This window comes from Vanessa tameamea, chromosome 21, assembly GCF_037043105.1.
Source record: "Vanessa tameamea isolate UH-Manoa-2023 chromosome 21, ilVanTame1 primary haplotype, whole genome shotgun sequence".
Classification (NCBI taxonomy): Eukaryota; Metazoa; Arthropoda; class Insecta; order Lepidoptera; family Nymphalidae; genus Vanessa; species Vanessa tameamea.
The window spans coordinates 3202031-3216907 of record NC_087329.1 but is presented as its reverse complement, the minus strand read 5'-3'; the positions used below and the strand labels follow the sequence as shown (position 1 = coordinate 3216907).

Sequence of the window (14877 nt, the reverse complement as noted above, 5' to 3'; positions counted from 1 at the left end):
CTTAACCTTACTAGATAGATCAAAATAATGTACTACAGAATTGTACACCTCAAAAATGTCTACAAAAAAGTCTGCGATGGTATATATCTATCTCTTAAAGATAACCCACAATAACATTTTTTTGTCATTTATTTTTTACCACAAATATTGGCTAATTTTCGAAGCGATTTTAACCCATACAGCATTAATCCTTATCCAATTAGGTACCTTAAATAAATTGTGCATTCAATATAGATCTGTAAAGGGTTGAAAAGGGGGATGAAAAGTTGTAAGTTGTTGAATGTATTGTCATGTTTAGAATTTTTAGAACTAGAAGCATAAAACTTATATTTTAGGCTGTACACTTATAAACTAACATATCATGACACCCACTCAGTACCCCTAGTACGAGTTTCAATACTTCATGCGTTAATAAAGTATCGACTTCTCGAAAACGGTTACGAAGTATTTGTATTCGGTAGTATGTTACACGTATGCGTTAAACCCATGATAACCGTCGAGCTACTCGAAATAGACTACACCACAATTTATATTTCCATCTCACTTACACGCGCTAAAAAAAGTGAGAAAAATATATTCAGCCATTTTTATTGCATTTGACCTTTGTCGCAAAGTATTGTCTCTAAAATTTTGAAGGTTATATTATTTTATTTTACAATGTTTATTTTATTAAAAGAAATAAAAACTGCGAATGTATTAATTTGTAAGTGTTTTAGTAGTGGTGAAAAAAGAAGAAATTACATTGAAACATGATTGGCATAAAGATTAATTTATCGGAGTTTGAAATTATTATAAAATTCATCAAGAGGTATGTAAACATAAATTTATTATTACGCTTTATATACAATACGATTCGTAATAATTGTAAGGACCGTAAATTTATAATAGAGATTAGTGTATATTGTTTTTAATATACAGGAATTTGAGTTAAACTGTAACTAACCTAACCTACAAGTATTGTAAATTTAATTTCCTTACAATTTTACGTTGAGATCTACTTATACATATTTAAATTGTTGTTCTAATTTGTTTATAAAGTTTAATTTGAAACTAAGTGGCTTACTTCGCGTTTAATTGCGATGTGTCTTGTGTGTTAATTTAAACAAACATACATAGATTAATTTTATACATAATAATCCTCTTCTTTTGTTGTGAAAAAATCCATAATATTAATTGCGTTTCCCAAATGATCTTTGCGTTTCAGTATATTATAATAATAAGCATATCTAATTATCATGAAATATATAGATCTAATATTTCTATTATTAGATTATAATGATTCTATGATCATGATTATTTTATATGTTTGTGAATGTTTTAATAAAAAAATATTGTTTGTGTTTACAGTTCCAAAGAAGAAATACAAACCTAGACACTACTACAAATACATATATGCTGCATTTTCCAGTGTGATGCTACATCTATAACTTCAAGAACCTTTGTAAAAATATAGTTTAATATATTTAAAACAAATAATAATTATTTCATAACTTGTGTTTTATTTTTCCTAAAATATAATTATATTTACTACATATGTACATAAACTTTTTATTTCAATTAAACAATAAAGAGTTAATAGTTTTAATTGTCTGTTTTAATATACCCAATTATTGAAAAAGTATAAATAACAACAACATAGTATTTTACTAAGCAATAAGAGTGTTTTTGAAGTTGATTATTTATTAGAGTATTCATAACAAATCACAATAGTGAAGAGTATTTATATATATGTATAGATGTTTCTTATATAATGATGCAAATTTTTTAAATCATCCTTAATTCAATTTTATTTTATAAAATCACAGGAACCATAAATTCAATAAAGAGACAAATCCATTTTTAGTATATTTATTGTTCGAATTAAATAAATAGGAAATTATGTAGAAATGTAGATTGCAGTTCAATGCATGGTCACTTGTTTTGCGGATGTTCAAATCAACATTAATAGCATATCTGCTCCAAATAAAGGATAGATACACTGACAGCCTGAAAAATATATTTATTTTATTTTAAATTGATTACACTAAAGAATAATAGTTAATTTACAATACTATGCATGATCCCCATCATATCTGCAAAGGATTCTCAACTGCCATAAACCAATGAATATTAAAAAAAAAGTATTTTTATTGTTTTTGAAAATACTCATTTAAACAATATACATATCACAATTATATATTTTGTTTTAATAATTTGTTGTCTACTTTAAGCAATTTAATGACATTATGATAGTTAAATTAAATCCTTTTACACAATTATCATTTATTTTCAATGTAATTAAATAACGTGCTAGGATGCTATTTAAAAATAAATTTTAAATTTAGACTCACCTTGCGTTTGTATCATATTTGTAAATATATTTAAAATAAATTAATATTTATTTCTTCTTCACATGTTAACACAAATACTTATTAACTTTTTTCTAAGGCAATTCTTAAGAAAATATGTTAGTTTAAAATACGGCTAATTAAAGATAAATTTCACCGCAGAATTCAATTTCGTTGCTTTTTATTGTTATAAATGGCTACCATAACGGTTGTAGCTAGTCTTCAAGCATAATATTGCCTCACACGCTTAATAGTTAATTTTCAAAATGAAGTTTCACTTGCTCTCACCTAAATAAATCAAGTGAGTTCAAACTCGATAAGAAACTAACGAAAACGTCAATTTACATGCGTAAATCTGTCAAAAGTGTTACTCGTACTACCAAAATGTCGAAAACCGCCCGTTATTTCGACTTCAAACTCGATAACGTTAGTTATAAAAACTAGTACTATTGATTTTAGTTCCTCTGCGTTTACGCTTGGGGCGCTGATAGGATTTGTATGAAAAGAAAACCCAAAGTAAATTACCTGAAGTTAATTGTCAAACTCGTACTATGGGTACAGAGGGAATTTTGGATATTCTACCCCTAAATAGGTGAAATAGGGGTTGAACGTTCGTATGTATTTTTTTAAGTTAGAAACATTAAACTTTATTTTTGGGATACTGATTAAAAAGGAGTAGATACTTATTTAAGTGTTCCTGCATATTCTACCCCTACGGTGATATAAGGGTTGAAAGTTTGTATAGAAGTCCGTCATTTTTAAGATAGAAACATGAAACTTTATTTTTGGGATACTGATAAAAAATGAGTAGATACGTATTTAAGCGTTTCTAGATAATCTATCATTAAGGGGGTGAAATAAGGGTTGAAAGTTTTTATGGGAGTCAGTCTATTTTTAAGTTACAAACATGAAACTTTATTTTTGGGATACTGATTAAAAAGGAGTAGATACTTATTTAAGTGTTTCTGCATAATCTACCCCTACGGGGGTGATATGAGGGTTGACAATTTGTATAGAAGTCCGTCATTTTTAGGATAGTAGCATGAAACTTTATTTTTGAGCTACTGATTAAAAATGAGTAGATACGTATTTAAGCGTTTCTTGATATTTTAGGCCCAAAGGGAAAAATAGGTGTTAACATTTCGTATTCTGGTTAGTCTGGAAGTCTGTCATTTTGAAGTTAGAAGCTCGAAATTTTATTTTTGGGTTACCGATTAAAAATGAATTGATTCGCATATAAGCGTTTCTGGATATTCTACCCTAAGGGCTGAAACACACCAATGTGGTATACAAAGAGGTATTACATTAACGTAACATTTAAGTTAATTTTTAAATATATTCATATTCTACGCGGGCAAAGCCGCGGGTAACAGCTAGTAAATATAAATAAATTACATAACAATTAATTAATAATTCCCGATCAAAAATAGGGCAGAGTTCGAGGTATTTGTCGTATATAAACTTGAGTTTTAAATATAATGTGAATATCTACATATATTTATATGTTAACTTATTTAACAAACATTTGTATAATTCTTCCGTATGATTGTTTGTCACTGTACTGCTACATGGCTGGACCGATTTTAATTAATATGTTTGTGTATTTGAGTAAGACCCTATATGGTGGCGCTGCGATCGGGTTGGTTGGATATTTTGAATAAAAAAATTAAATAAATAAATTTCTTATTTCCGTATATAGTCGGGATAAATATTTTTTAAATACAGCTAGAATTTATAGAACACTTTTGATAGGTAAGTTTGTAAATGTATTTTTTTTAAATCGGATTTTATTATCACTAACAATATATTTTAATTGTAAAATTCGTGTAAATGTTTCGTGTAAATTACTCGTTCTTTGAATACGTTTCGATTCGATTGCAATAAAGTGTCAATTTGTTAGTAAAATTGGAGTCTAGATCGGGCGACCACCGAACGATTTTAGTCATCCGCCTATGCAGCCTTTGACAGCACTCAAGTCTAGCCGATTACAGCCTCGTCAATTTATCCTTTATATTATACGGTCGATTTTTGCAGTACTAGCCGTACGTCGGAAATCGACTCGTGTAAAGCCCACGTGAGCGCGCTCCCTAAACAAATATCAATAATGGCGTCCCTTGATACACAACAGTCGTAACAAAATACAAATGTAAGTAATAAAAATCGTAAATACACCACAAGAGACTGACATTTTTCTTTAATTCGACGTAACTTTTAATATAAAATGTTAGTTTGACAAAGAGCGTGGAGTGATATCGTCGATTTTCTCAGCGATTACGTAATTTCGTAATAGCTATGATTCTTCCTTTTATGTTTGATTGTACTAAACAAACTTATAAATATTTGCGACACAAATTTGTATAGCACACGACCAGGTAAAACTTAATTTATCCGATAATAGTAATGAACATTTTAAATTTATATTGTAAGTTTTATTTTTTTTGTTATTTTTTTTGTTTAGGTTAGATATTGTACAAGTAAAACGTCTCCGATCAAATTCGAACGCTAAAAGCGGTATATTCGTGCTAAATGGACGGTTCGATGGGGAAATATACACTAAAATTTCGTATAAAAAATAGTCACGAGAGATTTTCAGGTACATGATATTTTTCAATGAAAGTAAACACGTAAAAGCATTAGAATATAACAGGGTGTCTAATAATCTAGAGTTAGAAGTTACAGAAACGATTGCATGTAAAAAACGTTTATAATTATTAAAAATATATATTATTCAATCCATGTAGTTCCTAGCACGAATTGAATGTAATATTCTCTTGTATTAACATTAGTCTCAACAAAATCGAAACCAACCACAGGATATGATCGTAAAATGTTAGATATGGATATTCGATGTTGACTAAAATAATTATCTTCGTGTTTGTATTTAACAAAAAAGTTATCGTTGTAGCCTAAGTTAATCCTTATTACATCAGCTATCTACCAGCTAAAGTCCCGTCAAAATCGGTCCAGCCGTTTCAGAGATTAGCCAGAACAAACAGACAGACAAATATTTAAAAAAATGTTATTTTGGTATATGTACCGTGTATACATGCATTTAGTAAAAAGCGGTTAATTTAATTTTACCAACAGACACTCCAATTTTATTATATGTAATATATAGATATATAGATTTAAAGTAAACACTTTTTAATATAGCGCGTATCACCGTATATCGCTTTTGAACTATTCGAAAGTGAGATACGACGTAAGCTCTTACAGAAAGCACTGCAGAACTAAAAACACACGCAAACTTTTAGCTCAATTGGTTGGGTAGAAGTTTTTTAAAATTCTGCAGCAAGATTTGTCCCCACTCACTAACAGGTGAAGTTGAATAAAACTTTGCACATGAAATTGCGTCGAAAATAAAATTCTTATCTAATGGACCTTTCTAACAACAAAATGCTTTCAACGAAATCATTTAGATTAAATAAATATAAATAAAGTTATATTATAAAATGGGTCAAATATTATCTGATTATGTTGCGACTTAATGTTATCAGATTGATTTGAATGGTAATAGAACGCTTCAACAAATGTTGCACCGAGCATGAGCTGATACATTATAGTAGACTCATTTGGTGGTAGGGTTCTGTGAAAGTCCGTCTGGCTAGGTTCATCAACCCGTCGTCACATACTGTACTGTCAACTAGCGTAATTCGTATTGTTGATTTCTGGTTCGAAAGGGACGCCAGCTAGTGTGATTACATGTACAAGGGAGATTTGAACTTAGTCCCTGAGATTATTGGCACTTTGACGATGTAAGGAATGGTTAATATTCTTTAAAGTGTTTAAGGGCGGTGGGGATCACTTGTGTCCGAATTTAATCTCATAATTTTCCGTTTCCGTCAGATTTACATTTCAGATGAAAGAGATATGAAACAGATCCAATTGAGAAAATGTTTCTAATATAATACCACCTAGTAAATTATTAACCAATCTATTCCGAATATGGCTCGGGTCAAGATAAATTAAATTTAGACTCAAGTCTTAAATCTTTGGGCAGTTTTAGTTAATTTTAGAATCAAAGTAACGCGATTCCATCGTGTAATTTTTATAATATGTACTTGTATATAAAATCGTTAGTACTCTTGCCAATTATCGCGTAACTCTGAACGAATAGACAAAATCTTCTAATATTAAATGAGCACTTTTTGTATATTATATATTTAATACAATATATGAATATATTTGGATCATATTTTGTGTTAAGATAATTTTAATTTATCGATGTAGATATTTCTTTTCTGAATAAATACGCAATTATTCACAATAGAAAAAGTACATTTTTTTTATTGAGAAACAAAGGAAGCTCGGTTATTCCAGTACTTAAATATATTTGACGACCTCCGTGGTCGAGTAGTGTGTACACCGGTTTTCATGGGTACGCCACTCCGAGGTCCCGGGTTCGATTCCCGGCCGAGTCGATGTAGAAAAACTTCATTAGTTTTCTATGTTGTCTTGGGTCTGGGTATTTGTGGTACCGTCGTTACTTCTGATGTCCATAACACAAGTGCTTTAGCTACTTACATTGGGATCAGAGTTATGTTTGTGATGTTGTCCAATATTTATTTATTATTTATTTATTTATTTTCGGAATGTGGTCCTTACAGGATTTGTCAGTTTCTACGAATTGGGTAAGCAAGTACTTCAGCAACCCAACTTTAAACGTCCACTTAAGGGCTCAGAATCGCACATCTTTATAGCATCTACTGTGATGCTACACCTCGACTTAGAACGTCATTGTCGCAAGAACAGAAACACCAAATAAGGTCATATTCACACAATATATTTGGATTATCGTGACGTTGATTCATATACATATACTAAGATGAGTTATCGCTGTCTTCAATTTATTTCTAGAATCTAAATTTATGGATTAAAATGACTCATATTCAATTACATATATTTATATAATAATATATTGGTTTTGTGCCAACAAATGTTACAAAATCTGGTCTTGATGAGATTTTTTTTATTTTCGAGGGCGAGACCGTGTTTTGGATTACTAGTGTTTTACAGAATATTTATTGTTAGAACTAAGAACTACTGGGTTACAAGCATCAGTACTTAAATGTAAAGCTAAGTGATAATTTTGAGCATGAACAATGACGTATTTTTTTTGTTATTGAAATGGCAAGAAAGTCTCTGTTAACGCTTTGGCTTCCCATTAGTATGGATGCATTTTCCCAGTAGTGGGACAATTATGTAATACGTAATAATAGCTGTCATGTTAATTCAAAGTAAATCCATTCAATGATTTCGTGAATCGTATAAAGCCGAATTTGATTTCGTACAGAAAACTGAATCGATAATTATATTATCAATAATTATAATCAGATTAATATTTATGGATGTAAAGTAAAATAAGTAAACAACACATTAGTATATATGTGCATTAGAAATAAAAATATACATCAGAGTAGCGGCACATGATTTTATAAACATCGCACTAGTTAGTATCGGGGTGACGACGCGACCGAGCTAGTACAACCTTTTCCATAGTATTGATTAAAAAAAAAGCACATAAAGACCACGCTCGGAACATTGCAGGGATGCAACAAAAACAAATGCATGTTCCCGGTAGTGTATGTAGTGATTAACAATTTGTTAATACGTCAATAAATATTTAATAACTAGTTTACACCTGCATAAAAAGTAATCTATGTCCTTCCTTGGAGTTCAAGCTCGCTTCATACCGAATTTCATCAAATTCGGTTCAATGCTTTGGCGGTGAAAGAGCAACAGACAGTATACATAAAGAGATACTTATCTAGATTAAGAGCAATTTTTATCTACTAACAAAAAGACGCGTCGTTTCGCACTATCGGAAAATTTGTATTTATTGCTTTACTATAATATTCTGTGCGCTCCATCTTTCTTTTGATTTAAAATCTGAGGTCTTGATTTCCTATTTGCAACATCCTTATAATGAATCCATCTATTAGAGAAATGGCTTACTCAGAAGGGAGACTAGAGCGTAACATTCTTTCCCCTATATTTAGGGTAACAAATACGCAAATCTAGGGTTGTATCGACAACCCCTGATGTTAGTATTATTATTACTTGTAGCTGCCACATAATATATATATGCGTGGAGTTGATTTTAGAGAAAAAGGGTAACTACTAAATTTTTTAACATTTGTTTTAATCTGATTAGTGGATGTTCAGGCTCGTAAAAGCTAGACTTGAGTTTTTTTTTTGAATGTTGTAATAATCCTATAGGAAAATAAAGGGTGATTATAAAATTTTAGTAAGTCAATGTAACTAGAGACTAGAGAGACACATAACATCTTACATGCCAATGTTAGTTAAGGGGTGGGCGGTGAAGACCGTTAACCAGTCTGTCTACGTATTAAAAATAAACACAATATATTTATATATCTAGCAACTCGTATCATTAGAAATACATATAATAAAAAAAAACGTAGTATGTTTATTTTTCAGATTCACGGAAGCACTCCAATACGATGTGTCATGATGATGATGATTTAATTTTCGGCTGCTTTACCCTTCGTGTGTTGGCAAAAGTATAGGAAATGTGCCTCAATGAAATCATAAAATATCCAGGAGAAGAGTATATTGAGAGAATATAATAAGAAATAACGTACGAATAAGAAATTATGCGTGAGGCGTACGTGATAAGTTATATTGGCAGAGTGACGGCAGACAATTGCGTAAGAAAATTAAAAAAAAAAAATGCGTTTCCTCTTTTAGGGTAAGAGAATGCACGGTGCAATATGGATCTTTAAAACTAGTTGTTTTTAAGATATTATATAACAACGGCGAAGTAATGTTGTATCTTTATTTGGTGCAAGGCCATCTGTGTAGGTACCACCCACCCACGTTTCCAAGGTAGGTGGTGCATCAGCGATGTGCGGAAAGACTATAGTTTTTTAACGCGCTTATCTCTGGGCGGTGGTGACCAGTTCTAAACAACTTACCAACTTTTTATGTAAATATAAAAACCAGATACGAGATACTGATAATCGTAATGTTTACGTGATTACTTTTGACATATTTTAGCACATTCACGTTAAGTTACGACATTGAACAAACATCAAAGCTATACCGTGATTTACTAATAAAAAAAAGGTAAATATCTATAAGTTTGTTAAAATATATTGTTCTTGTAATTTATTAAAATCTATTTCATAACCACGGTATCTTGAGTATATAGAAAAATTAGTAAAAGAATCGGTCCCACGTCAAAATGACTCAATTATTTTTTTCTATTATACTCCATCAATAATAGAAACCAATGGCATATTATGGCGGGGAGGTCTTCAATGCCATCCAACATCAAAACTAGTCAGGTTTTTCTTAGTGACCAAATACAGGTACTTTATTCTAATAAAATAGCCACTTAAACCATAAACGACATATTTACCAAAAAAGCAGATATATAACGTTCCAGATAAGTGCAAAGATAAAAACTCTTTTCAAAAACCTTCTTAGTCAAAGAAACTCTGGCCGTTGTATTTATCAATGGGTAAAATCGGATGTTATAGCAAAAAAATAAATTATACCAGTTAGCCAACTACGCAATGTCTGCCAACTTATTAAATAACAGCAAATTATTTAAATTATCACGTACCCCGATAAATAACATTTTCTTTACCGAAAGAAAAACGCGATATTTACGTCATTGCGTTAAAAAAAATACATTTTATAAACATTATTACCGATTCAGTGCCAACAAATTCTGTCTTCCGTGATTTTTATACATTTATAAAACCGTATTATCGGATGAATCCAGCATTGTGTAATCTTTTACAACTATCAAACATGAAAGAGCCCCAGAAACGTTTTTATATCCGGCATCCGCAAACATTATTCTCCCAGCGTTATAAAAAAAAAACATATGGCGTCATAAATTCTGTTCTGTGATTGGTTGATCAATGCGATCGAACCAATGTTGTATCCCATGGGTTCATATTTTGTATCTAAACGATGTAGAATTAAATGTACGGCGTAATATTGAACTATTCGTTATGTGTTAATTAAAATGTCAGCTTATAACATTTTATGACTTATGTCCTTTTTTTTTTAAATTAGTTTTCCTAAATTCTTGCTGAATTATTTAATAATGCCTAAAGTAAGCCATTAATTCATATTTGTTTATGAATAGATTTTATAAATAATAATGGTCGAGTTCGTTTTTATAATAAGTACTTTTGTCTTATGTAAAAGACAATTGCAATTGCTGCAAGTGTTTATTTAAGTAGCATTAATTCAATGAATACCATATCATATACTAAAAACCGAAAAATTCAGTCCACAATTATTTTTAACTATAAACTAAGCAATGTTTTGAATTATGATCATACCCAACCAACCAACCAATCAAAGCAAAACTACAATCATTTTTTTGTAACGGTAAATACCGTATAAGAGTAGTCTCTTAACCCATATAATTGTCCAGTTCCGTAGCAGGTGGCCATCACTAGAACGTATCAATCACTACAACACACTTCTATTGGGCATACGAGTAGCCTAGCGGTATGCACACATAAGGCGTAATATTAAAATACGACACAAACCTTGCATCACGTGGTAATATCGAATACGTTCACGCACAAACAAATTAAAAACGAAAACGTCAAATACAACGCGTCCCTAATACCAACGCGGGAATACTGGAAAAAATATTATATACGTTCGTTTCATTTCAGTTCGCATCCGCGCCGCGCGTCAGTCGTACGTGCGCGGTTGTCAAATTTTCCCGCCAAACTGTATAAACACACCGTGTATTTAATTTAAGAAATAAAAGAAGTTAAGTGTTGTGTTATTTATATTAACAGCCAACGTTATATCGAAGAAGAAAGGATTTCTTCATAAGCTGGTTAGTAGGATTTTTATTATACAAGTTTTTTAAAACGTGGTGTTATAAACATTATTGTATTGGGTTATGATAATGCATTTCACAGTTCGTAATGTAGGTACCGTGGTATTTATTATTTAAAAATATAGAATATTTTAAGAATAAATAATTTCAAATCATAACTTTATATTTATATATTTGGATTCACCACAGATTATTATTTAAGCAAGCGAAATATATATATATTTTAATAAGTATATATTTCTTTATTTTTTATTTTTTGGTTATGCAACGTTAGTCAATATAAATGGTTGTTTCAAGTGAATTCCTAGTCACGTATGTTGCAATTTTAAGTCCTTGCTATTAATATAATCGTGATTTGCTATTTATTATTCACGAAAATATATAAAATACATTGAAATGTGTTAACTATTTTTATATTTAAATAAATACAACAAACATTCACTTACGTCAACTGTCTAATATGCAAATAAAAATGGATTTAAAAATTAAATAAGTAATATCGTTTTAATAATTTAAATTAATTTATGTATTTTTTACATAAGCAAGAAATTTATTTAGAAACTATTTAATGAGTTATTGTGTATATACGTGCTTTTAATTTCTTCGTTTTAAGGGCAAAGATACCCAGTGGCTTGAATACGATAGTGGTAATCGAAGATTCCGGGATCAAATCCGGGAATCACCATTATTATTTAATGTGATTAATTTTTAACTATAATTTGTTTTGTGTGTGATCGGGTGGTGAAGGAAAATATCACGAAGAACCAACACATCACATCTTACATCCATAAATCCTTGCTTTTTTGAGTACAATTTTAGGATACAGTAAAAAAACACCAATAGTCATCAAATTATTGTAATTAAAATAATTAGGAAAAGGATAATCCCGCAAATGCCCACAACTGGACACAGGTCAGTTGTCAAGATAATGATTGAAGCTTATTCCGCCATTCTGCGGCTCCAATGCGGTTTGGTGGAATACACATGAATTGAAAACTCATATTATTTACCTGAAAACTTAATGGTGCTTTCGTGGGTTTCAACCTAGTTTGGTTACGATTCATCTGTTCCAGCCGCTGGCTCATCTCGACTCTATTATATTGGTAGAGTAACTTATGCATCAATAAACGGCTACTATCTACCTAAAAGGGGTTTGATCGTAGTAGTATTACACACTAGTGAGCTCTTAATATAATTCCAATTACATACATAAATGCTATATTCTCCAATATAAAAAAAACTACGCTTAACTAAGCGAGGTCACATTTTGCTAACCACGAATAGTGGAGTAAACACGTGGATCTTAAATAAAAAATCTCGGATTCGTTTCCGGGCATTGCTATTTTCATGCGCTTAATATGTATTTATATATATCGGACGCGATGAAGTCACATCGTGAGGGATCAAACATGTCTCAGATTAAATTCTGCCTAATGTGTATCCACCGATACTAAAAAATCAGTAGAATAAGCTCCACATCGATATTACGAGGAGAAAAGACCATTGCAGAGGAGTGGAACACAAATCACAACACAAGAGGCAACATTTTAAATTCCAAGGTTAGTGGCGCATTGACGTAAGAGATGGATAATATTTATTACAGTGCCAGTCTAGGAACGGTGGCGACCACTTACTATCAGGTAGCCCAATAGATGTTTGCCGAACTTGGACCAAATTGGAACATTTGCCTCGGCTATCTAATATTTACATAACCACAATAAACAAAGCATGTTTGTCAGGAATCTTGCAATAATAGCAATGACATAAAAGTCATTTATGTCATTGCTATTATATGTTATATAAATTTCCTTAAGGAATACCCGAGACGTATACACTACGTGACAATAAATTTTCCAACGGGTAAACTGCTAATTGATTTGAACAACAATCTACAAAGTAGGTATGTATATAATTCAAATATCATCGAGGCGGAAAATTCAAGGATCTTACGAGTTGCGTTAAAAGAAGTAGTCGGTTTTGTGTTTTGTCCTAACAGTTTTCGCACAATAAAATATTTGAGTACTTTACACACACGCACACACCTTACACATACGCATACACACACCATAATACTTTCGGATTTTTTATTAATCACTTTACATAACTATGACAAGAGAAATAAACCGCAAATAACGAATTGTTTTATATAAACGAACGTCGTTTAAGAGAGTAAATCCACTTTCAGATACATAAAATGTTATTCTTGGTGGTTACTTCATGTATCATTTGGCCGAGTAGAATAGAGCCACTAAGTGCTAACGAAGATATTTTCTGTTAATCGCATCTAACTTGCCAAAAGAATTCCTAAGGAGAAATTAGCGTTGAGCAAGCAGTCGGAAAAAGTCGTCCAAATCTATTTAATCATACAGTTTGTATATCATGCGTCCAAATAAACGAAGAACAGATCGAGTGAATGATAAAGTTATCCTGTATTCATGTTCGATAATCTTAAACCTGTTATTTGAAGCGTTTAAAAAAAACCGGCTAATTTGGATACATGAATAAACGCGCAGGATGCATTAATTTAAACACTAGTATCGAAAATATAGTAACGTAAATATATATGTACTATAAATGCTTAGTCTCACAAAATATATTGGTTAATTTCGATACAGGCGAAACGAATTAATAAATAAATGGAATCAATTACGCGTGTCAAACGATTTGATATTGCATTTTAATTCATCAACGAATATCGACGTTTGTATAGTGCGCTGTCAGAGTGCATTCAACTGATGAACATCTTTGACACAATTGATTTTGATTGACATTTTCGTTACATCAACAAACAGTCAATAATCATAATTCACACACTTCGATTGATAATTTTTAAATGATAGTAATCAAAAGATGAATCATAGAATTGTTGCATCTGGAATCTTTACTCCACCATTGAAGTCACTAATTGGTGTAAAAATAGAGGCTACTGTTGTGATTAATCAGAATATGTGTCGAATTATAATTAAAATGCAATTTATAAACATAATACAGTACAATAGTACATTGAAATGGGCTCCTTACCTGCATTAGAAACCTTGGGTCAGTATGAGATAAGACAATCTCACCGGAACAAATATTTTCTCGTTAAATATTATGTTAATTTTGTCCGACAGTTTGTCGTATCAAGGAGAAAAACCACAGAGAAGCAAACAATTCGTTACTGTTCTGTTTCTGTATACAATCGGATTGTAGTTCAGTATCTACTCTAGAATTTAAAACGATTCGTGAATACACAATTGTTCGAAACACTATCAACATATCCATTTATTTTAATAGATGGGATCGAAACCAATAGAGGAAGCATTAAACATAATACGTTTTGAATGCTTTAGACTAAACGTCCATAATGCCTTGAAAACTGAACTATAATAAAACTATGATGTAAATAACATTTACAACGACAAAGACTGAACTAAATTTCTCTAGTCTTACTAAGATCATAATGGCCTGAAATACTATGAACGTTTCCTCGGTAACAAGATCGTGCATCATTTATTAAAATAGTAACAGACGCATACAATCCGCTTACATCGCGTATTATATACATATAGTGTCCACATGCACTTAAGCCTTTTGTACGATTTGAGCGCCAGCAAATGGCTTCAATGTCCACTCTTTACAAAACTATTTCTTCCGTATAAAAACAGAACCCTGAGCAGCTTCTTATTTCCATTTTGACAAAGATATCTTTAACCTGCTATTCATCGT

General features: G+C 31.1%; 2 protein-coding genes across 3 annotated transcripts in view; one reads left to right on the top strand and one right to left on the bottom strand.

The window, feature by feature from the left end:
• The window catches only part of Pig-s (Phosphatidylinositol glycan anchor biosynthesis class S), a 58354-nt gene that overhangs the window by 14748 nt on the left and 28729 nt on the right, over positions 1-14877 (bottom strand). The window contains exon 1 of one of the 2 annotated variants that reach the window (XM_026631326.2): positions 10865-11042. The exons of the other annotated variant lie outside the window; for it this stretch is intronic. Coding sequence (XP_026487111.2) covers positions 10865-10871 — 7 coding nt within the window. The 5' untranslated portion in view covers positions 10872-11042. Of the gene's footprint in view, positions 1-10864; positions 11043-14877 lie in introns of those variants that run through there. 2 annotated transcript variants of the gene reach the window in all.
• LOC113394123 (protein I'm not dead yet) overlaps positions 11004-14877 on the top strand; it is a 40177-nt gene continuing 36303 nt past the window's right edge. Inside the window, exon 1 of the mRNA XM_026631323.2 lies at positions 11004-11166. The gene's annotated coding sequence lies outside the window, so the exon portion shown is untranslated. The remainder of the gene's footprint in view (positions 11167-14877) is intronic.